This window comes from Phascolarctos cinereus, unplaced genomic scaffold, assembly GCF_003287225.1.
Source record: "Phascolarctos cinereus isolate Bilbo 61053 unplaced genomic scaffold, phaCin_HiC Scaffold_726;HRSCAF=1367, whole genome shotgun sequence".
Classification (NCBI taxonomy): domain Eukaryota; kingdom Metazoa; phylum Chordata; class Mammalia; order Diprotodontia; family Phascolarctidae; genus Phascolarctos; species Phascolarctos cinereus.
In genome coordinates, this window is record NW_027556098.1 from 256,638,552 (window position 1) to 256,661,837 (window position 23,286).

At 41.3% G+C, this 23,286-nt stretch overlaps 1 protein-coding gene across 5 annotated transcripts in view; it reads left to right on the forward strand.

Moving 5' to 3' along the window:
- ATP8A2 (ATPase phospholipid transporting 8A2) overlaps positions 1-23,286 on the forward strand; it is a 756,382-nt gene that overhangs the window by 729,022 nt on the left and 4,074 nt on the right. For all 5 annotated transcript variants that reach the window (XM_020997141.2, XM_078147075.1, XM_020997145.2 and 2 more), the window contains one exon: positions 18,255-18,346. In XM_020997141.2, the coding sequence (XP_020852800.2) occupies positions 18,255-18,346 (92 nt within the window). The remainder of the gene's footprint in view (positions 1-18,254; positions 18,347-23,286) is intronic.

Sequence of the window (23,286 nt, forward strand, 5' to 3'; positions counted from 1 at the left end):
AAAGGCCAGGAGCGACCAGTTAAGGTTGTGGAACAGTACAATAGAGAACCTGCTAGAAAATAAAAATGGGGAGAATTAGCAGATGAGGAGACAAGCAGAAAAGGACTAGAGGGACTGACTTAAGCCAAGGATAGAGATAAGGGAATACAGTGGTATGGCAAACTCCCACATCAGGCAACCCTCAGTGCCCTTTCCGAAAAATAGAGTCTTAGAGAGGAACTGAGAGCATTTAATGTTGAAGTGACTTGGCCAGGGCCACACAACCGGTGCAAATCTGGGGAAGAGCTTGATCTCAGTCTCTCCTAGCCCCAAAACAAGCTCTTTCATCACTAAGCCAACACGGCTTATTGTAAAGGCCAAACCAGGCTGAGTGAGCTCTTTGAACATTCTCATTCTCCTTAAATCATATTTGAGTCATCTGACTACAGATGTAAGATTTCTAGAACTGTTAATATCATGGGGAGGGGAGGGATGCTCATTTATTGTTGGAGGGGGGAGAGAGGAGCCCAGAATTTTATAGAGATAAATGTGAAGTCTTATATTCCATTTCAAAAAAATCAGCCCCACAAATATAAAATGGGGAACACATGGCCATAATCTCAATATGAATTATGATATAGCAGGAAAAAAAAAACCCTAACATATTAAGCTGTATTGAAAGAGGCAGAGTCTCCAGAACCAGAGAGGGCAACACTCCTGTGGTCCTTGGCCCTAGTCAGAGCAGTCTGGAGGATTTTATTCAGTTCTGCCCACCACAATTAGGGTCCAGATAGAAGAAAGCAACTATAATGATGAAGGTCTTGGAGAATCAAAGGGACAAGAAGGGTTGAACCTGAAGAAGAAAAGTCTTCTGTAGCAGCAGAATTAGGGGCGATATACTAGCTGTCTTCACAAGCCATGTGGAACAATAGAGAGGGTTCTGGACTTCAGGAAGACCTGAGATCAAATTCCATCTCAGATACTTACCAGCTGTTTCACCCTGAGCAAGTCACTGAACCTCTGTTTGCCGCAGTTTTCTCATCTGAAAAATGAGGATGATGATAATAGTGCTTTACCTCCCAGGATTGGCCTGAGTAAAAACCAAGAGAATATTTACAAAACACTTTGCAAACTCTAAAGTGCTTTATAAATGCTAGCTGTTGTTACTGTTATTTAAGTGGTTGAAGATAGCTATCATGGCGATGCTAGCTTTGAGCCCAGAATCAAAACTAGAGGCAATGGATTGAAGGTGTAGTGGCAGATTGAAGCAGGAGGTAGGAACAACCTTCCTTGCCACTGAAACTACACAAAGGTGGAATGGGCCATGGGACCGAGGTGGCTCCTGCCTCCTGGAAATATAGTCTTAATATGTTAGAGTAGAAAAAAGAACTTTACCCAAGGAATATCTGCTAGGCAAAAATGGTAGAATAAGTTTGGACAGTAAACACTTCCTTCTAGTTGGCATATTCAGTTTTTGATAGTGGTGTTCCAAAAGAAGAAATCGTGTTTTCAGGAGTTTGGTCATTGACTGCAGCCCCTACTCTGCCCCCACATTCAAGTTCACGCTGACTGGAAATGAAAGCTTTGAGTGTCGTTTGTACGCCCTCGGTAGCTGTAGTCGGTCACTCAAGGCTGCTCACCGGGCAACCCTCTGGTGTTGATGCTTCTGAAGCAGAGGCTGCTGGAAGAGCGAACGTGGGAAAGACGCTTTGTTGAACATTCTTCCTTGTGGTCTCCCAAACATATGCAATGAAGGATGTTTTTAATGCCTCTGGAGTACTTTGTATCTAGTGATATTTGGAAGCATGTGTATCATTTGGTAGTATTTACAAGCCACATTATAGTTGTTTTGCATCAGCAAAATAGTATTTGCAGCATGAGAAAATGCCCACACGCTAGAAATTGGCCTCAGTGCCTTTTTTTTTTCTGAGAAAAGTATAATCCAGTGGCTATTGTTGTTCAGTCCTTTTAGTTCTGTCCCCACTCTTCTTGACCTTATTTGGTATTTTCTTGGCAAAGATACCGGAACACTTTGCCATTTCCTTCTCCAGCTCATTTTACAGATGAGGAAAGTGAGGCAAACAGGTTAAGAGACTCGCCTAGGGTCACATGGCTAGGAAGTATTTGAAATCAGGAAGATGAGTCTTCCTCAACTCCAGGTCCAATGCTCTATCCACTGTGCCACTTAAGTTATATACAGCACATGCACAGACACTTAAAATGGTGTCCCCTCAGAATCAATTATAAACAGTCTTCAGGCCCTACAGCACTGCCAGGAACCAGGGAGGACATTTTGCTACAACATACAGAATTGGTGTTATTATAGGAATTGAATTATTTGTATTGGTTATGGAAATGGGCTGGTTCAGGTAAAATATAGTTCACTATTCTGAAATCACATTAAGTCAAATGCTTATCTTTTGATAAAGAAAATCACTTTCTGCTTCCTGTGGATTTCAGAGTCACAGAGCTGGATTCTGACTTGAAAACCTTTACCCACTGACTCACTCCTTAGCCCCTGAGCCCTTTGAGCAAGCAGGGTAATAAGCCCCTTGTTTCTAATCTTTACAATAATAACTGGATGCTACTGGCAGTGTTCATTCTACTCTCAGTCCTTTGAGGCCTAGGAAGGAAAGACAGAAACATATTTGGGCTCTAAAATTCTGTGAAATTTGAGATATTCACCAGCCTTGAGATCAAAAGTCAACCAGAAGAAGCCCCATAAGCAAAGAAGCTGTCCTCGTTACTTTTATTGAAAAAAAGAAAGAGACAAAAATGGAGCAGTTCCCCACTCCCAACTTAGGAATACAAATAGACTGTCTTTCTGCATGTAAGAGCTAGGCTAGTCTTTCTTCCTCAGTGCACAGAATAGGTATTATAATCCAATTTTACAGTTTTATGTTACGTTTTCACAATTCATGATTTGTTTTTTTTAATCACTTGTGAGGAGCAAAGGCTGGGTAAGAATTTGGACGTTAGTTTACTTTTAAAAAACGGCCAAATAAATAATTCTAGTAGAAGGAAGAGACTTTTTCTCCTTATATTCTTCCATTTCCCCACCCCTTTCCTTTCTTGTAGACTCTACTGTCTACTGCAATGAGCCTTTCTACCATCTACCTCTTAGAAGGGGAGGTGAGGATTATTCAGCTGAGCTTACCAGGACCAACGTGGAGAATGGAGGAGGTGCTTCTTGGGGAGCAGGGAACATGACTCTCATGGAAATTTTTAAGAAAATTGTTGCCAGAAATTGTGTAAGTGCTGTTTAGAGCAAGGGAAATGGAGTAGATGACCTCTCAAAACCTCTCATTTCTCAGTTTATGACTCTTGAATGAATCCAAATCTTTGGAACTCTGTGGATTTATTTCTTATGTGTAACACTTCCCTCTTATGGATTCTTGACAGAAACTGAGGATTGAAGGATTTTGAGCTGGAGGTGAAGTGAAAGCCAGATCACCTAGTCAAACCCTCTCATTTTGAAGATAGGTAAACTAAGGTTCAGACAGGTTGTGACTTTTCCAAAGTAATGAGTAGCAAAGGTGAAATTTGAATCCAGCTCTTCTAACTCCAAATCATTGCTCTTTCCATTATACCATGAAAAGATTAATGACTTGCCAGTGTTTACCCATGCGTTTAAGCCAACTATCGAGTGAGACACCACATTAATCTACCACATTAATCTACCGTATGTTACATGTGTGATTCTTGAATGGTTGTTAAATTGGAATTAGTACAGAATAACTAATACTAGTCAATTTTTGAGGGATCCAGATGTATGATTTTCTCATTGTATATAACTTGCAGTGAAGAAACTCCCTCTACCAACCTACATTAGCAACTGTTCTGCAATTTATAGACTCAAAGAGTTGCTATAATGGTCTTACAGTCTGAGAAATTAAGTGATTTATCCAGTCCAAGCCAGTATCTCAGGGGTGGGATTTGGACCCAGGTTTTTTGGACTCTTAAGATGAGATCTTCTGTCCACTGTGCTGGGCTGCCTCTCATTACTAAGTAATAGAGTATTATATTATTAAAAAGGTAACAGTATAGAAATAAGAAAAGTGGGCTGGGATACAGAGACCCAGGTTCCAATATTCCATCTCCTTTAATATTCCTGCCTAACCTTCACCTCTCTGGTCCTGTTGCTAAATCTCCTCCGAAAACCGATTCTATGAATGCCTTTAGTCCATTTACAAGCTCAGTGGGGAATATATTTTTTTTAAGTTAAAAAGCCAACACTATAGAGTCTCTAAAATTCTCTGGAGTGTTTCAGTACCAACACTGACATTACTAACCTACAAATAACCACCCGACAGGCCCTCTTTCCATATAAAAAGTTTGAGAGTCCATTGATTAAAATCACTTTCTTTTGAAGGAATGTAACTTTATCAAAAAAGGATGGTGCAAGCATATTTGCAAGAGAAGCCTTTGGAGATTTAACCCAGGTGCCTGACAGTAAGAAATGAAGGGCTGAGTTTAAAAAAAAATGGGTGCAGGATTATGGATAGTGAAATTGTAGCACTGCCTACAAAGTTAATGGGAATCTATCACAAGTTAATGACCAGGAAAGCAAAGCCAAAATGTTTTGTCCAGCCTGTGACAGTTGAGCCAGCTCCAGGGAGGATGTCAGCCTGGACTCCTGTCCCTCAGTTGTTCCTATCACCTAAATGTGACTTTTGTGGCAGCTCTGCAGGGAGAGACTTTTAAGACACTGCAAAGCAGCACCAGTGAGTGGGAGAGAGCTAAGGTGTCAGTGTGCTGGGAAAGAGTCCTGCAGGCAACGAGAAAAGCGGTTATGCATTTATTTTCCTCAGCTCTTGGCTCAGCCTGCGTTCTGTGATACTGGGGCCTTTTATGACAACTCCAAGTCGTTGAGACCTATGTCTATTTTATGTTTGCTGTACATTCAGACACGGGAAGGTATGGGCTGGCAGGCGTGGTGCCCACAAATCATCCTGCCAGAGGGCTTTTTTTTTTTAACAACTCTGAGTAGGATTTGACTGCCCATATTGCATTACTTCATATGGGATGATGGGAAAACAAATAATTTCAAATATTTGTGGTGCCGTTATTAGACTCTGGAATTTTTCAGGAACATAAATAGGGGCGTCTGCTTGAGGGGGGTAAAAATGATGAGAACAGCAAAAAAAAGGGCCAGGCTGAGGTTTAGATACCAGACATCTTGGACGTTTGCTGCTTGCAAACAGTCCTGGAACAGCCTGATTTCATATGTAGTCTATCTATCTGTACGTGTGTACATATGTATGACAACATCTAGACACATCTGTGTATGTCTGTGTGATAATATGTTCATAGATTTGTGTGGAATTCTCTCCCAGCCTTGAGCTGCACATGATTCCCTGAGAGCCACTGCCTGAAGCTCACACCTGCACCCACCTTAAGCTCCTCCTCTTGGTGAGCCTTGCTCTTGCCATCAGCCTGTCAATGAGCTCCACCAGGACACTGAGGTCAGGCTCTGCCAAGCACCTTGAATCCTCATTAACGTTAATTAGTGCTCAGTAGGTTAATTGGTGGTGAAGCTCATCTTTTTTTAATTACTTGAACAAATGAGCCCGAGGGACATTGTGGCCAGCTTTGAATTATTCTCTTTGTTTGGATGCTTCTCATTTGAATTTGTAAAGACAGATGTTTGTTGTCCAGACCTAAGGCCTGTTTGTTTTGTGGGGTAGGGGAGGGAAGAAGACAAAAGGGATTGGGGAGGAAAGAGGGATCTTAATGAAACTAGAAAAATGAATTTTTTTCTCCTAAAAATCCTTACACTCAGAAAAATATCAATTCACCTTTGATTTGAATTTTCCTAAGTTTAACTAGAAAAGGTGGAAGTAGTTTGCCTTTAGGAAAGGTAGCATTCAAAAAATCATAGTGGATTTTTTCTTTTTTGGCAAAAAATAAATACAATGCTATTAGGTCATTTAGCCCATTTTCTTGCCTATGCATATTCAGTGCACCGTCTGATTTAATTTTCAGTGCCTCCAATGATGAACCTTTTACCACGTCCCTTGGGAATTTTCCCTGTGGCTCAGAAATATGCCTTTATGTTTGACTTAACTTTTCCTTTGCTCAGTTCTACCAATTATATTATTGGTTATATTGGTTATATAATTTGTTATAATAATAATTATACTACTAACAATAACAATAATTGTTAACATGTATATAGTACGTACTGTGTGCCAGGCATTGCGCTAAGCACTTTTACAAATATTTTCTCATTTGATCCTCACAACAACCCTGGAAGGTAGGTGCTATCATTATCCCCATTTTACAGATGAGGAAACTGAGGCAAACAGGTTACATGACTTTCCCAAGGTCACACAGTTATAAGTATCTGTGGCCAGATTTAAATTCAAGTCTTCCTGACTCCAGGCCCAGGGCTTTATCCATCCCAACACCTCTTCCTTATACCATATGTAAGTGATATAATAAAAAAGAACACTAGATTTCAAATCAGAAGACCAGGATTCAAGTTCCTGCTCCAGTGCTTACTATTATTGGTGACCAAGGGGCAAGTCCTTTCAGCTCTCCAAGCCTCAAGTTCCTCTGAAGCAGATTACACTTTAGATCTATGCCATGGCATTGTGAGGAAAATGCTTTCCAAACTATAATGTAGCACATAGAGATGAGTTCTACTGTTCTGTGATGTTCTTGGGTATTTTTATCATCCAGTACCTTCTCACTTTCTCTTATGACAAAGAACTCATAATATATAGTCAAGACTTCTAAGTAGCCTACAGCAAGCCTTTGGCCTCTTTTGTTTCTCAAACGTGATCCATATTCTCCAGTGTATTTTTCACCATTGTCCCCTGTGCCTCCCTTTGCATTGAAGTCTCCAAGGAGCAAACTGTTTATTTGGCTGGAAAATCTCTTCATAGGTTTTCTCTTCTCTACCAACATCTGCAGATGTTGGCATGTAAGCTGCAATGATCACATTTTGTTGTCTGTTGTCACTGTGATTTTTCAGTCGTGCCCAACTCTTTGTGACCCCAGTTGAGGTTTTCTTGGCAAAGATACTGGAATAATTTCCCATTTCCTTCTCCTCATTTTACAGATGAGGAAACTGAGGCACACAGGATTAAGTGACTTGCCCAGTGTCACACAGCTAGTAAGTGTGTAGGGCTGGATTTCAAGTTGGGTCTTCCTGACTCCAGGTCCAACTCTATTCATAGCATCATCTAGCTGCCCAGTTATCATCACAGCGGTCTTTTTCCTTGTGCTTCTCACAAATACTGCTAAATGAGATGCCCAAGGGTCTCAGAAATGCTATTTTTTTGTTTCCTTTAAACCCAAGATAACATCAGTTCTCCCAATTCCTTTTGTTTGCCTCTTCTAGGAGAAGTCCTGAACCATATTTCCATTTAGCTGCAGTTTCCTTTTGTCTTCTAGTTTCTTTCATCAGAAAAATATCAATATTGATAGACTTCATTTGTTTCAGCAGCATATCAGTCCATGAGTCATTGGATAAAGATCCCCTAATAGAAAACCTATAGTTGAATTAATGTTTGTTGATAATATAAAAAAAAAGATGAGATTCTTGGCAATCACTCAGCAAGCATTTGTTTAGCTCTTGCTGTGTGCCAACCCTAGGAATACAAAGATAAAAGCAAAGCAGTTTCTGCCCTCAAGGAACTTTCATCCTAATGTAGGATGTAGGAGATAACATGTACATTTACAGATAGATAGATAGATATAGATATAGATGTATGTGTGTGTGTATATGTACTTATATATATGAGACACATGCAAATCAAATACAAGATATTTACATCAACTGGACTGTACAAGGATGAAGTATTCAACACCAACCATTTTCTTGAAGTTTGGTATAGGGATGGTTTTCATCATGTCTAATTGAGTCCACAGTTGGTGCCTCCAGCCTGGAGCTAGGTTTCATTATGAACTGGCCCTGTACCTCCTAGCAGATACATGTTCCATGAAGGACTCCTAGAGGTCGAAGGGTATGTGGAGCCTTTTAATCCCTGTATCAGGAAAGTTTCTCAATAATAGCTCATTTTAATTCCATAAAGATGTTTGCATCCAATAAATGAATATGGAGCTACTTCTCTGGAAAAATTCACCCACAGCTGGTGATGTCTTTCAGTCATTTATCCCTGGTATTGGTCGTGCCATAACAATAACTACATTCATTGTATCAGAATTCGTTATTGTTATTGTTGTTGTCTTAGAGGAGGCATAATTCCTAGTGCCCTTAGAAAATATTTTTAGGTTAATGTACTTTGGGTGATCCTTCTTCTCTTGGTCAGTGTATTTCTGGAGGAAAAATAGCCAGCTTTCCTTTTGTTCTAGAGGACCAAATGAAGCCACAGAATTCACAGTGGGCCAATCTATCAGGCATGACTTCGTATTATGAAAGTTTCTTCATCCTCTTCCTCTACACAGTTTGTTGTTCACTTGTCAATTTTTTTTTATTCTTAAGATTATTGTTATACTTAATGTTGGCAGCAACAAGCAAATCATTGAACAGGAAGCAATGTCATTTGTATCAGTACAGGCCTCTTTTGAATTCTATATGACTATCAATTAGCAGAATCCTTCTGGAATTCATGAAAGACATAGGAAATGTGCATGGGTCCAAGTTTGCGATAGATTCTACTTACTACTAGGCTGTTTCTGCAAGGCTTTGTCATGGAGAAAGATCCTTCATCTGTAAAATGGTCACAATAATACTCTGACAAAGTTATAGGGACCAATAAGATAATGTGGACAAAGTGTTCTGCAAACATAAAAGCAGCATACATATGTGTGAGCAGTTATTATGTCACAGTTGGGATTCTTGTTCAAGTGCAGATTGGACCAGAAGACCTCAGAGATTCTTCCCAACTTTGACATTTTGTGACATTAGTTCATGTAGTGAGAGCCAGAGGTAACAGGAGGATAGCCTGAGAGCCCCACTGGTACTCACAAAATGCAATACCTTAACAAGAGGAAATCTTCCGCCTTGGTGAAAGACCTTTCATTAGAATTTCACAGGATGAGGAGGCATGGATGGGTTGGGATCAACACTGATTAAGTCCCCACACTGATTCAATCACAGATCCAGTGAAGTTTGGATAAAACCCTTCCATTCTTAGAAGTATGGATTTAAGTATTCTAAATCCCTTGACTCTTTCCTGCTACTTCTCAATCTAAGTAAGAAGGCTTAAGTCCTCATTGTACGGTACAATATATCACATGGTATTATCTCCATTATGTGTAAAATGGTATCTTAGCTGGAACAGCCTTTGTTATATACAACCCTAAGTCCCCGTCATCTTCCTAAGGCTGGGACTTCTTTCTCTTCACCAAAAGCATCTTTGCCCCACCTATAGCTGATGCTACAGTTTCATATTCCTGCCCCCCAGAATAAGGTGCAGCTTCTTCTTTCTCCTCAACATAGGAAGAGAAGTTGTCAGCCTCAGAAAGAAGGTAAGGAATGAATTCATATTTATGCTGTCTCATAGGATCATAGATTTAGAACTGGAAGGAGCCTTTAAGGGTATAGAATCCAATCCCCTCGTTTTAAAGATGAGGAAACTGAGGCGTGAGAAGTTCAGTGACCTGCACAAAGCTCATAAATGCCAAAAGCAGGATTTGAATTCAGTGCCTCCTGACTCCCAAGTCCAGCACCCTGTCCGTGAGATCACTGCCCTTCCTCCTGCCCCTTCATCACTTGCTACAGATATTGTTCCACTGGTACAACCACACTTCTTCTTTTAGAGCAGCGTCACACAAACTGTCCCAGGGTCATCACCGCTGGTTTTTAAACATGTCTCCTTCCCTTGAGATTCTAGTTTCTCAAATTATTCCCAAATGTGTCTACTACAATTGGGGGTTTTCTACTGTCACTCTTGCCTACCTCCACAGTATCTTGTCTCTGGGTCACTCACTCCTTGTCCAAATGTCAAACTCGCTTCTCTTTTCTTTATAATCTCATGACTAGAGCCTGACCTTTTCACAACAACCCAGTCTCATAGTACCATGGCTTCCCTCATTTGAGATGAGCCTCACTACCTCATTCTAAGACTCATGAGGCAATGGTTTCCATATGCACTAGGGCTGTCATTCAAATTCTACCTTGTCTGCTCAGCTAATGAGGTCAGAAACAGTACTGCCTGCAGTAGACTGATTCTCCCTTGGGTAATGTACCTCCAGGAGAGATGTATTTGAGTTTCTTCCCACCCACCCCTCTTAAATGCAATAGTTAGAGAGCATTTATTAGCAACATTTCAAAAGAGAAAAACAGTACAGAAACATAAATAGAAAAAGAATTCATAGAAACCAAATGGTTTGAAAAGCTTGGTTGGGGGAGAGTTATTGATTTCTCTTTGATCCAGAAAAAGGCTATATAGTACTACTTTCAGCAGCAACCATCTTTAGAAGTCTCTGCTAGATTGCTGTCTCAGGGGAAGTGAGTGACAGGATAGCATGGTCCCTTAGGGTTAGCCTTATATTCCTTTATGACCTACCTTCCTACCAGGTACTGCCCCCCTCTACTCACCTAAACCCTGACTGATTGTTTAAGTTGCAACCCGGGCTATTAGGTCAAAAGGATGTCTCATTGCTTTACTGGGTGTATTGACTTTCTTTTTCAAATCCAACCAAAGCAAGAGCCCATCTTGTGTGGCATCCCTGGAGGCTTGTTCTCAGCCCTCTGGCGCATTACTTCCTATACCAGCCTTTCTTAATTTGAGGATGCACAAATCCACCACCTTTTAAGGTGGAGGCATTTTCTTGCATCCTTGGATATGTTCTTAAGAACTCCTACTTTCCCCCTCACACACTTTAACTAAACATATCATTGAGATAACTTCTTGAAAAAGAAATCTTTTTTTTTTAGCTTCCCTCTTGCTTCTTAGGGAAGGCCGCAATAAATGGAGGCTAGGTATAATCACAATTTGGGAAAGAGGAGAATTTCATTTCCCCAACTTCTTAAGGTGGGGTGTAGGCTTACTACATGCTCTGGACTCCATGGTACTGTAAGGAAAGAGTAATGACTCTGGGTCCAGAGGACTTGGGTTCAAATCCCACCATTAATGTTTAGTATATGTGTGACTTTGAGCAAGATTCCTAGCCTCCCTGGACCTCTGCATCCTCCCTTGTAAACAGAAGGAATTGAACTAGCTAGACTCTGAGTTCCCTTCCAGCTCTATATCTAAAATCCCATGTTCCCATGACTGGATTTCAAAATGGAAATGGAAAATAGATTTCAAAGAGTATAGCCTGAGGTCCTACTAAGAGGTAGTATGGTCATAGTGTTGTGGAAAGAGATGGGTTAAGTGATATTAGATCACATGACTTTGGACCCAGTTGAACAACTGGACTCAAAAAGCAACGAATCAATGGATCAATGCTAGTCTGAAGGGAAATTTCTAGGCCAAATGTCAAAGAGTTCTATCCTTAGCCCATCAATAACTTGGGGGAAGGCATGTGGAGTAAATCTATCACAATTGGAGAGTTGGGAGAGGAAGCTAATACACTAGATTACAAAACTGAGATTCTAAAGAGGTATCTAAGGGCTAGAACAATGAGCCGTATCTAATTAGATAAAATCTAATGGCAATAAGTGTAAAGTACCACAATTCAGTACAAAAAATTAACTGCCTCAGTACAGAATGGAAAAAGAAGTGGTGAGACAATGGTTCATCTGACAGACTTGTAAATTTTAATGTCATGTAAGCTCCATTAAAGTCAACAACAATGTAATAAAGCAGGTAAGAAGCTAATAAAAAATATCTTGAGCTGTATTAACCAAAGGATCACATCCAGAAAAGGGATGTGATAGTCCTCCTATAATGCCAACCTAGGGAGACCACATCCAGAGCATTATAGTCTCTCCTAAGCACTCAAGTTTAAGGACATAGACAAACTCAAGTACATCCACAGAGAGATGACCAGGCTTGTGAGGGGACATGAAACCTTACCAGACAAGGATCTTTTGAAGGAACTGACAGTGTCTGGCTTAGAGAAATGGGGGAGGGGGGCGAAACACCACCATTACCAACTTCCTGACAAGTAGAGGTGACTAAATGAATGGGCTGCCTTGGGGAGGTAGAGGGAGTTTCCCATCCCTAGAAGCCTTCCATTGAAGGCTGGATGACCCATATCAGAAATATTGCAGAGGGAGTTCTCTTCAGGTGCCAACTTTGGTAGGTGACCTCTGAGATCTGTCCTGGCTCTGAGATTGTGAATGTCACTTGTTTAAGGGTATCAAAGAAGAGCATCTAACTCTATCGTGAATTCAGTTATGACCTCTGAGGTTCCTTCAGACTAATACACATGGAACAATCAGCAATGGGTACAAAACAATAGGATAGCAAGTTCTAAACATGAGTTAAGGAGAAATTCCAAGGAGGGGGAAAATATCAGTGAGGACTGAAAATTTCAGAGAAGGCTTCATGGGGTTGGTGATAACTGAGCTCAACTCTGGAGGATGAGTACAATTTGGATAGGTCAAAGGGAGGGCATTGAAGGGTGGTGGGAGAAACATGAGGAAAGAAAAAGGAATGGGAAGAAACATAATGTGTTCATGAGGCAGTGAGAAGACTAGTTTTACTAGGTCCAACGTTGTGATTGGGGAGCAGTAGAAATGAACGTGAAGGGTGGAGTGGGTCTTAGAGAGATTTGTAAGACAGACAAATTTAGGTTCATTATAATAGGAATACAACACCATTGATTTTTTTAAGCCTGGGAGCCACATGATGAAAGGTAGGCTTATTGGAGAAGATGAGTGTTAAACCAGATTTTGAAAGAAGGATGGAATATATGTGGGTTGCCAGAAAATCCTTCATAAAACAGCGGAAGCTACAGGGCATAGTGGATAGAGTACTGGAATTAGAATCAGAAAGACCTAAATCCAAATTCAACCTGAGACACTTACAGGCTGTGTGACCTTTACCCCTCAAGTCACTTAACTTCTGTTTGCCTCAGTTTCCTCATCTGTAAAATGGGGATAATAATAGTACCTCTCTCCCAGGGTTGTTGTGAGGATAAAATGTGATATTTGTAAAGTCCTTTGCAAGCTTTAAAGTGATATATAAATGCTAGCTACAGTCAACAAATATTTGTTGACCACAAGGTGCTTTCCTAGGCAATAAGGGAGATATAAAGATAAATAAGATACAGTTTCTGACTTCAAAGGGTTTAAAATGTAGCAAATCGCTAATTACTATTTATTAGAATAGTAGTTGTGGAAGCTTCCTTGAATACATTGTTACAGATACAGTTCCTACCTTTTTTTTGTCTCCTTTCTTATTACTCAAGTGATTATGCCAGTCACACTCTTGACATTCCCCAGTTTAGACCACTCCTTTTTTCCTGGCTACTAAAGGATTCGATGAGGTGCCCCCGAGCCACTATGGAATATCATTCTCCTGGAGGCCTTGAAATACAAAATAGTTTATCTTTGCCTGCTTGAAAGTAAGGAGATGTAGGGGCAGCTAGGTGGTGCAGTGGATAGAACATCGGCCCTGAAGTCAGGAGGACCTGAGTTCAAATCTGGCCTCAGACCAAACACTTGACACTTACTAGCTGTGTTACCCTGAGCAAGTCACTTAACCCCAATTGCCTAAAAAAAAAAGTAAGGAGATGTCAGACTAAGTGACTCCTCAAGGAAATCTTTCCAAGCTATCTGATTCCCAGTCTCTATCAGTTAATTGAGAACTCCACGTGGTGTTTCTTTAAAAAAAAAAATGAATTTGAGCTCCTGTTGCTGCTTCAGCTATAAGTCCTATCAGAGTAGAATGGTTACTGAGTAAAAATCCCAGAGTCCAATTGTAATTATTCCCATCATGCTCAGCAGATTTGCTCACTGTGAGTTATGCATTTGTGACTTCCTAAGGGCAGCTTGCTAACAGAAGTTACTCAGTTTCCTCTTCTATAAAAGGAGTCCTTGGGCAGGTTGGATTAGAATGCCCACATAGGTCCCTCCCAGCTCAAAATCTGTGATGTGACCTTCCTTCTATAAATTATAGCACTACTTTTTGAGAATGAAAGCACATTGCGACCTCTAGGCCATCTTAGAACTAGAAATGGAGTAGGGTATTGTAACAATGCTGAGCTTAGCACCTAGTTAGCAAGAATAACTTTTTTTTAAGGGAAGTTACCAGAAGGAATGGGCAACTAAACAGTGCAGTGGATAGAATACCAAGCTTGGAGTCAGGAAGTCATGAGTTCAAATCCAGCCTCAGACACTAGTTTTGTGACCCTGGACAAATCACTTAATCCCTATTTGCCTCAGTTCCTCAGAAGAAATGGGAAGCTTTCTGTCTTAGTGACCGGGCCAAGACACGTGCTTTCTATGAACAATGGTTGTAGCAGTGATGCGCCACAGTCTGTCTCCCTCACACAGGGCAGTGACCTGGGTTCTCTCCCTTCTGCAAGGTCTCCTCCTGAGATTTTCATTCCATCCCTGTCCATGTCAGTGGGATTTGTCTCACTGCTTGCCTCAAATCCCAGAATTGCTGGTTGCATCTCAGTCTATAACAGACCTTTTGGTAGGAGAACATCTCTTCTGGCTGGATTTCAGCATTCTTTCTGAAATGAGCACCAAGGATCATCACTGGGGGATCTAATGTGTCTTGAATATTTCTAATACCCTTGGATCGCAGCACACCAACAGACAAAGTCTACACAGAAGCTACGTCCATCCCCTCTGGAGAGGCAAATCAGGGACAGACCACATCTCTGTCACCACTAAGGCATATTGACACGAACGTCCTTCAGACATGGGATGCTTTATTTGAACAAAATCAAGTTCTGCCTTCGTAGCACACAAGGAATTCCCAGTTGTTTCAGTGGACGATTCATAACGGGAGCCCATGGACAAATTATACCTATTTATGACAGAGGAAATGGGATAAACCTGTGCCTCTGACACCTCCAGTATGGTGTTGTTTACACACTTTGAGAGCTTTCCTGATATTCTATAAAACATTAAGCTCCTTGGGGTAGCTAGATGGGACAGTGGATAGAGTATCAGCTTTGGAGTCAGGAGGACCTGAGTTCCAATCCAGGCATCAGACACTTGATACTTACTAGTTGTGTGACCCTGGGCAAGTCACTTAACCCAGATTGCCTCACCAAAAACAAACAAACAAACAAAAATAAGCTCCTTGAGATCAGGGACCATTCCATTTTGTCTTTGTATCACCAGTACTTAGCACATAGTAGGCACTCACCGAATGCTTCTAGACTTATGTGAAAATGTTTTATTGATGCTCTCTATAAGTCATTTCCAAAGCCCTATCCCTTCGGATTGAACTCTTGCTTGAGGAAAAGAAAATGAAGCAAAAACATACAATATAATCACTATACCCAACAGTGAATATAATATTCTGTCCTGATAGTCCCCCACATCTCTGCCAGGAGGGAGGCAGTATGTTCATGATCTAGTCTTCAAGACCATCATTGAATTTTTCAGTTACTTAGAGTTCAGAATCCTTTTAATAATCTTCTCCTTTATGTTGTTGTAGTCGTATGTATTATTCTCTTGGCTCTGCTTGTACACTATTAGTGTGTTTCTCTGAATAACTCATATTCATTTCTTGCTGCTCAGTAACATTCTATTACATTCCTATACCATCATTTTTTGCAGCCATTCCCCAATTTTGGTGACATAATATTTGTAAAAGCACTTAGCACAGTACCTGCACATAGTAGGTACTGTATGAATGCTAATTATCATAACAGGCACCCATTTTGTTCCCAGTTCCTTGTTTACTCTACTTTGGCATCTATTGAACCTTTGTTCCTGTATTTAACTTGCTTGGGATGTATGCCCAGCAGTGGGATGGATCATTGGTCAAAAGGTACAGACGGTTTATTCACTTTTCTTCCGTAACTCTAAATTGAAATATTTAAGAACCTTTTCCAAAACCTGAAAACAAAAGCTTTCCCCCCAGTCCACAGTTACTTAAAAAGTCCTTGGGGAAGGGTGTTTGTGAAATATGTTGAGTGTTGGGAAAAATCATAAGTTTGTGCAGTTTCATTCTGATGCTTGATCTCCAAGCCCGTGGCACTTTCCAAGTGTGGGCATGAGGGAGAAAGAACAATGCCGACTGTTCAGAAAAACTAAGTTAAGAGGCATTTGTATGAAGAAAAACAGGGCTAAGGAGTCTGTCAGATGACTTTCTGCCTGGGAGTAAATGAAATTTTCATGATGCCACACTACAGGGAAGAGCTTCTGCATGTGAGGGCTGGGGGGGCAGGATAGAAAGGGCACATGATAAGCCCCTATTCCTGTCCTCTCCCTCCTCTCCTAGAAAAGTCATAGTTAGCTTTGATTACCAGCCAAATGCCCCACCCTGGGATAGCATGACCTTGAAGGGTGAGGGGGTAGGAGATGGGATGGTCCAACATAACTTGTATTTAGGCAGGCTCCAGATACCTCTTGTGAACCCTGCAGCCTCAAGTATGGACAAGAAGTCACAAGGCTGCCTTGCTTCCTTGGGATCTGTCCTGTGTTCTTTGAGTGGATCTGAGCCATTTTCATGCTGGGTCAGGCAGGGAGGGCTACAGGCACTTCATAAAACTTTTCCATTTCCTGAAACCAAAAAGCACTGGAAGCTGCTGGTGGCTGCACAGGGGCAGCACAGGGACAGGCAAGCTTGAACATGTTTACTCCTCATTTATCTGAGGGTCACTGTGGTCAGGGCCAGGTGCTCAGCAGGGTCCACTGAGATTAATCTGGCCAGTGGAAGAAAGAAAAAAAAAATTGAGAGAAAAGGCATAGCCAGTGTGATGGCATAGAAAAAGCATTTCGCCTCATCAGCCTTCCAACATATTGCTAGCTCCGCTAAAGCCCAGGCTTCCTTTTAATTGATAATGCATTAAACATTGTGATCTTATCAAAGACAACAGCTACAAAATAGTCTGTTCTGGATACCTAAGTGCAGAGCACACAGAGTTTCCTGTTCATGGGAGAGAAGGCAAAAATCACAAAGCCGGACAGAATCTGAGCCGCTCTTTAAGAGAAAAGAAGGGAGAGAAGGAAAGGAAGAAAAGAAAAAAAAAAGACCTTGACCCAGGAATCACGACCATGCTCTTGCAGACCCTGGTCATTGGGATTCCTGGCTTTAAGAAAAGGATTGAGGCAGTCCAGAATCCCCAGAGATCGATTGGAGACTTTCCCCCCCACATGGTTAGACAGGAATGGGCCTTTTGTGTATGAGTTATGAGACTCTTTGCCCCTTGAGGCCTGAAGCTTGGTCTGAGGTCCTTCTGACTTGCAAGTGAGGGACTGCATAAAGCCCCACCAAGACTTTCAGGCTTTGGGAACTAAGGACTGGGGATGGTGTGCCTAGCCCAGTTATGAGAAGGCTTGATTAAGTCCTGGACTTGGAGTCAGGAAAACCTGGATTTGAATCCTGTCTCTGATATGCTAATATCAGACCTCCCCAAACCTCAGTTTACTCACTTATCTTAAAAATGGAAACAATAGCACCTACCTCACCAGAGCTCACATTCCACAAGGCAACTTAAAAGCACCATTTAATGTGAGTTATTAATGAAATCCTAAAAGGAAGAAGACAAAGCTTATTTGGCTATAGTGTTTCAAAGTTTTTTTGGTTTTTAAGGAGGCAGGTTAGTAACAGAAGCCATCTTGGAGCATGACTCTTATGTTGGTCCAAAGTCAAGTCACCCCCTGGAGGGTACAAGAGGGTTTGCAGAAATGATGATGATGATGATTCATATCTTTGTGATTTAGACAAAAACTCACTTTGATTTCAGATGTTATGGATATAAACACAAGAAGTGAATTCTTTAGAAAGAAATTTAGCTTGATTAGTTGGGGGGAAATTGGGCTTTACAAAAGACAAGCAATGAGGATGCTTGAACTAGTGCCATTTATAACTGTGGTGTTCATAAAGGCAAGCTCCAGATGGGAATGGCAACTTTAAAGACAGGGAGCAAAGTCATCCTCCCTGCTGTCAAAGGGGTCCTGAGAACTAGTGTGAAAAGGGCATTTGTAGTACCCATTGGTGAAGTGGAAGGTAAAGACCAGAGCTGTGTGTCAGGCCACAACATATAAGAGAGAAGCTTTTTAAAGAAAAGTTCCCAATGTATTTACAGACTTCATGGCATGTCTATTGTAAATAGGGAGATGACTTCTGAAACGGCATTTTGCTTGATGTGGGGAAGCTTTCTTTCCCTCTTCCCCCACCCCCTGGCTGTTTTATTTTACAACTTGAAGTTATTCAGCAGGTACCTCTGAGATGGACTTAAAGGAGCTGGGGACTGACTCGTGTTTAATTTCCTTACAGCTTGAATGAGCGAGATCACTTGTTAAAAAGACTGGGCAGAAAAACTCCTCCGAGTCTCTTCCGTTCCAATTCTATCCAGCAAGGTGTATCACGTAAGTAACTGGCTGGAAGCCAAGCAGGTAAAGACAGAGGGGAGGCTTAATGAAGAGTGTAGGTAGCGCTAATAGGGAAAGAGGACTGAGCTGCCAACCCAGAGACATAAATTTGGAAGTGGAATTAGTGTATATGGCCCCGGGCAAGAATAGCTTGAATGTAGGTAATTCCCTGGGACCCAATCAAATGCCTGAATGACAAAATCCTTATATTTAAAATCCTGATGTTTTCAAGATCCCTCTCTCAGGGTCCCAAAAGGATTTTTTTTAAAAGCTAAAATACTTTATTTTGAATTCTTTTTTTTTCCTTAAAGAAAATGTATAAACTCTGGTTTATATAAATATAACAACACTCTTGTGATGGTCCATAACTTTACTAAGTTGTTTAATCTGGGCCCCTTTCCTTTCCCAGTAAGCAGTCTTCCCCATTTCCCCTGTTACAGTTTCACACCTTTTTGCTGCTGGGTCTCCTGGCAAAGACACCTAACCGTGGTAGGGGCACACACAGAATTGGCCATCTCATTGATCCTTTGAGGAAGAGATCCTTTAGGCAGACCTGTCTAGGCCGGGGTAGACAGATAATTCTTGTAGAAGAGAATGCTTGGAGAACTGAAGGTTTATCAGAGTCTGAGGTGTGGACTACCTCCAGCTTTTAAAGGGAGGCCTAGAAACCCACAGGAATGTACCCAAAGAACAAATCTTGAGGCTTTCAGAAATCTTGGCAAATGAGAACAAACCAAGTAGCTTGTTGTATAGACCATTTGTAGTTAAAGGACTTTCAAAGTTGTTCTATCCATGCTCTAGAGAGCACTTTCTATTCAGTCCACTTAATGTCAAATGACCTTTACTGTTCCCATGCCTGACTTTTTCTCTCCCTCCCTGTCCTATTCCAATCTTCTCCCTTGATTTCCCTGTTCATCTCTCCCACTTCTCTTTTTTCTCCCCTCTCCCTCCTCTGATCCCCCCCTTGTCCTTCTCTTTCTTCTCTCCCCTTTTCCACTCCTGCCGTCCCCCCATCTCTTGACTTCTCCCCTTCCCCAGGGAGGTTGAGGAGGAAATAGCTGGCAGAACAAGAAGGTGAAAATGAATCAGTGAAATTGTTGTAAAAATACATCATTGTGTACATAGCACAGACATTGAAAGGATTTGTGTTAACAATCTGAGCTGAATTACATGTGCTAAGATTCCAAAATACTTTGCAAACCAAAAGAAAAAGAATTTTCTTTTTTCAAACCTTCCTCTTCCCCGTCCGTAAATGAATAAAAGCTCAAATGGTCACCAGGAACATATAGAGGGTCATGCATAACTTAGTTATTCCCATGAAACACAGATCCTAAGTCAGTGCTCTTAGGGAAGAAACCTCATTTCCTAAACATTAATTACTGCACCACATTTTCTGACCCTGGGGAATGTGAAGGAATATACAGCAGGCAATCCAGGAAGCACAGTGAACACAAAGTCCCCAAATGTAAAAGTGCCTCTTAATTCTAATAATAATACTAATAATTGCAACTAGCATTTATATAGTACTTTGAGATTTATAAAGTGCTTTACATGCTCTCATTTGATCCTCACATGATGCTGTGATTATCCCCATTTTACAGATGAGGAAACTGAGGCTGAGAGAGGTTGTGACTTGCCCAAAGACCCATGGCTGAAAGGTATCTGAGGCAGGATTTGAGCTCCATGAACTAGGCTACCTACTACCTTTGCAAAATCTTATTTAAAAAAGAAAGAAAAGAAATTGCTAGAACCACCTGAACCTTCAGCAACAACCACCCTGATCAGTCAGCAGCCACCAACACTGAGGCAAGGGTCTCCACCAGCAAAAAGATGACGACTTGCTGAAGGCTCAGATGAGGCTTAGCATTTCTTAGCAATAAAATATTTTTTAATTTTAAAACTTATTTTACTTCAATTCACAACTCGATGGAAAGCTGGCTATTTTTGTTTTTCATTTTAGAAACAGAAATGGTTATCTAGTTACTTTTTACTGGAAAAAGAGGCTTTAAGCAGCTTCTCTTCCTCATTACTACCATAAATAGTGTAATGTAATAAAAATTCACTGGCCTGGGAGTGAGGAAATCCTGGGTTCTAATCCTGCCTCTAACTTTTATCCTTCTCAGTATGACTTGGGGGAAGTTGTTTGAAAACATCTCTGGGTCTTTGTTTCCACATCTAAAAAAGGGGGGAGGGAGCAGTTAGGTGGCACAATAGATAAGAGCACTGGCCTGCCGTAGAGTCAGAAGGACCTGAGTTCAAATGTGGCCTCAGACACTTGACACTAGCTGTGTGGCCCTGGGCAAGTCACTTAACCCCAATTGCAAGAAAGAAAGAAAGAAAGAAAGAAAGAAAGAAAGAAAAGAAAGAAAGAAAGAAAGAAAGAAAGAAAGAGAAAGAAAGAGAGAGAGAAAGAAAGAAAGAAAGAAAGAAAGAAAGAAAGAAAGAAAGAAAGAAAGAAAGAAAGAAAGAAAGAAAGAAAGAAAGAAAGAAAGAAAGAAAAAAAGGGCTGGATTAACTGATCAGTAAGGTCCCTTTTAGCTCTAATGCTCTGTGATTATGTGTGACTTTCTCTATCCTATCCACTGATAATGCTTCTGTACCTTAGTTTACCCTGTAGTATTGGGGCAAACTATCATTGAAGAATACTGTGGATCCCTAAAGCAAGAGCCACAGAAAAGCTGTTTATCTAATTTGATCATTGTGACCACCTCCTCTTTCAATGACAGAAATCTGTTGCCTTTGTTAAGATTTTACCAAAACCCAGTTGGATTTAAAAGGTCCACCAGAGAATGGCATTTAAACTAAGTTGATGAAAAAAAAAATACCACGATTGATTTCTGGGCTTATCAAATGTCCTGCCAAGATGAAGGTGAAAATAGCTTGGAAATTCCCCATCTTTCCCTTCCCCATCCCCCTGTTCCTGGTAGTGGCTGGTATATTTGGGAAGCGCATGCATGAGGAAAGACAAACAAAGCTCCCGAGTTGGCTCCACTGAGTGTATTCTCCAGGTCCACGTCATTACTTTCAGGCTGTCGTGGGTTCCTGCAAGATTTACGAAAGTGGGAAATTAAAAAAAAAAAGAGGAGGAGGTTTCCAGTGAGATGAAGCATTTGGATGCAAACAGCAATTAAAAGTTCATTAGCCAGAGTCCTTAATGCAAGCATCATGCATCTTTGTCATGCTGATGTTCAGGGGACTGGGCAGGAAATCCTAGGCTATTAGGTTGCTTTGTCTACCTGTCCTCCCACAGCTGGTCTGATTCCTACCTAGGGTTCATGTAGGAAATCATGCCCTATATGCTCAACAGTTTCTTGTGAAGACATTGCCTCCCTTTCTTTCCTCCCGAAGAGATGAGTGGCCAGCCCCGTCTGAGCAGACCTGGCTCTCAGCCTTCTGCAAACACCAACAGATATTTTACATCATAAGAAGCTGGTGGTGAGATTGGCTGCCTGTTCATTGCTTTTCCAAGGTGGTGACCTCTCTGGCCTTTGTCTGCCCGGTGGCATGGACGTGTTTGTTAGGAAGTAAAAACTCTTGATTATGGCCACACACCTGATCCTTGCACTTCTTCCCATGACTGCATAACTGAGCAATACCCTTGGAATGCCTGTGGGAAGCCTATTGCTGGGCCCTCACAGGAAGGGCCCAGAGATTGTCATGCAAAGGAAACCCATTGCGCACTCAGGTCTTCCAGGGCTATGTCTGGAAGTGCCACACACAGGATGGGAATTTGATATTACTTCTTTCCTGGGCCTGGGCCCAGGATTCTGGGTGCACCTCCCAAAGGAGGAAGACAGTCGATCCTTTCATTCAAACTAGACAGTTTAATGTGCTGACACAAAATCCTAGGACCACAGATTTAGAGCTGGAAAGGACCCCAAAGATCAAGTAGCCTTCTACCGATGAGGCCCAGAAAAGCAAAATTACTTGTTCAGGGTCAACAACTAATAAATAAGATCTCCAGTCATAGGATCTTGAACTGGAAAGGGACCTTTGAGGTCATACAGTCCAATCCCTTATTTTACAGATGAGGAAACTAAGGTACAGGATTTACCAAGGTCACACAGGTTTGCACATTGAAACCCAGGCCTCATGACTCCAACTTCAACATTCCTTCCCCTGTCCCCCATATTGCTTCTACATAAAAGGGATTAATTCTATCAAGTCAGTGTTCATCTTTATGCCCATCCAAATTTTTCTGATGAAAACACTCTTTTCTTTAAAAAAAAAAAGGCAACTGTGTTTCCATCATTGGCTGTTGTATGGCCACCTTTCTTTGGCCACAGACAATGAGCACTCCAGCTGAGAGGACTGAGACTTAGGAAATCTGCTACTGGTGGACTGTCAGGGCAAGTCATTCATTTCTCTCTTTTTGTACTGACAGATATATGGGATTTACTCATTCACACACACATGCCTCTTTAAAATTTTGCAAAGCAAATGCGCAATTTATTTTCTCGGCATAGCTCCTTCTTTTTCTCTCTCCCACTTCCTACTCCCTGCCTCACCTCCATAAACACACACACACACACACACACACACACACGCACACGTACACATGCCCCCCACACACAGTAGATGAATTTCTACAATGAAATGCATCCAACTAATTTCCCAACAAATCATTAGTACAGTAATAGAAACAAGTATCTCTTAAGATACTGCCCTCACTGCCTAGTGTTTCCCCAGTTTAAATAATCAATAAAACAAGACCTTGAATTTATTCCGACCAAGCAAAGGGGGAAGGGTACCAGCTGAGCACTGTGGGCATTACAGAAGGCCTACAGCTTACCTACCTTCCAGCAGTATACAGTCTAGTTGGAAAGATGAGACAGGAAACCACCTGAGAATAAGGATGATGACAGCTCACATTTACATAAGGCTTTCTGACTTATGAAGCACTTCCCTCACAAGGACAGCAGAACTGTGGAAGAGGC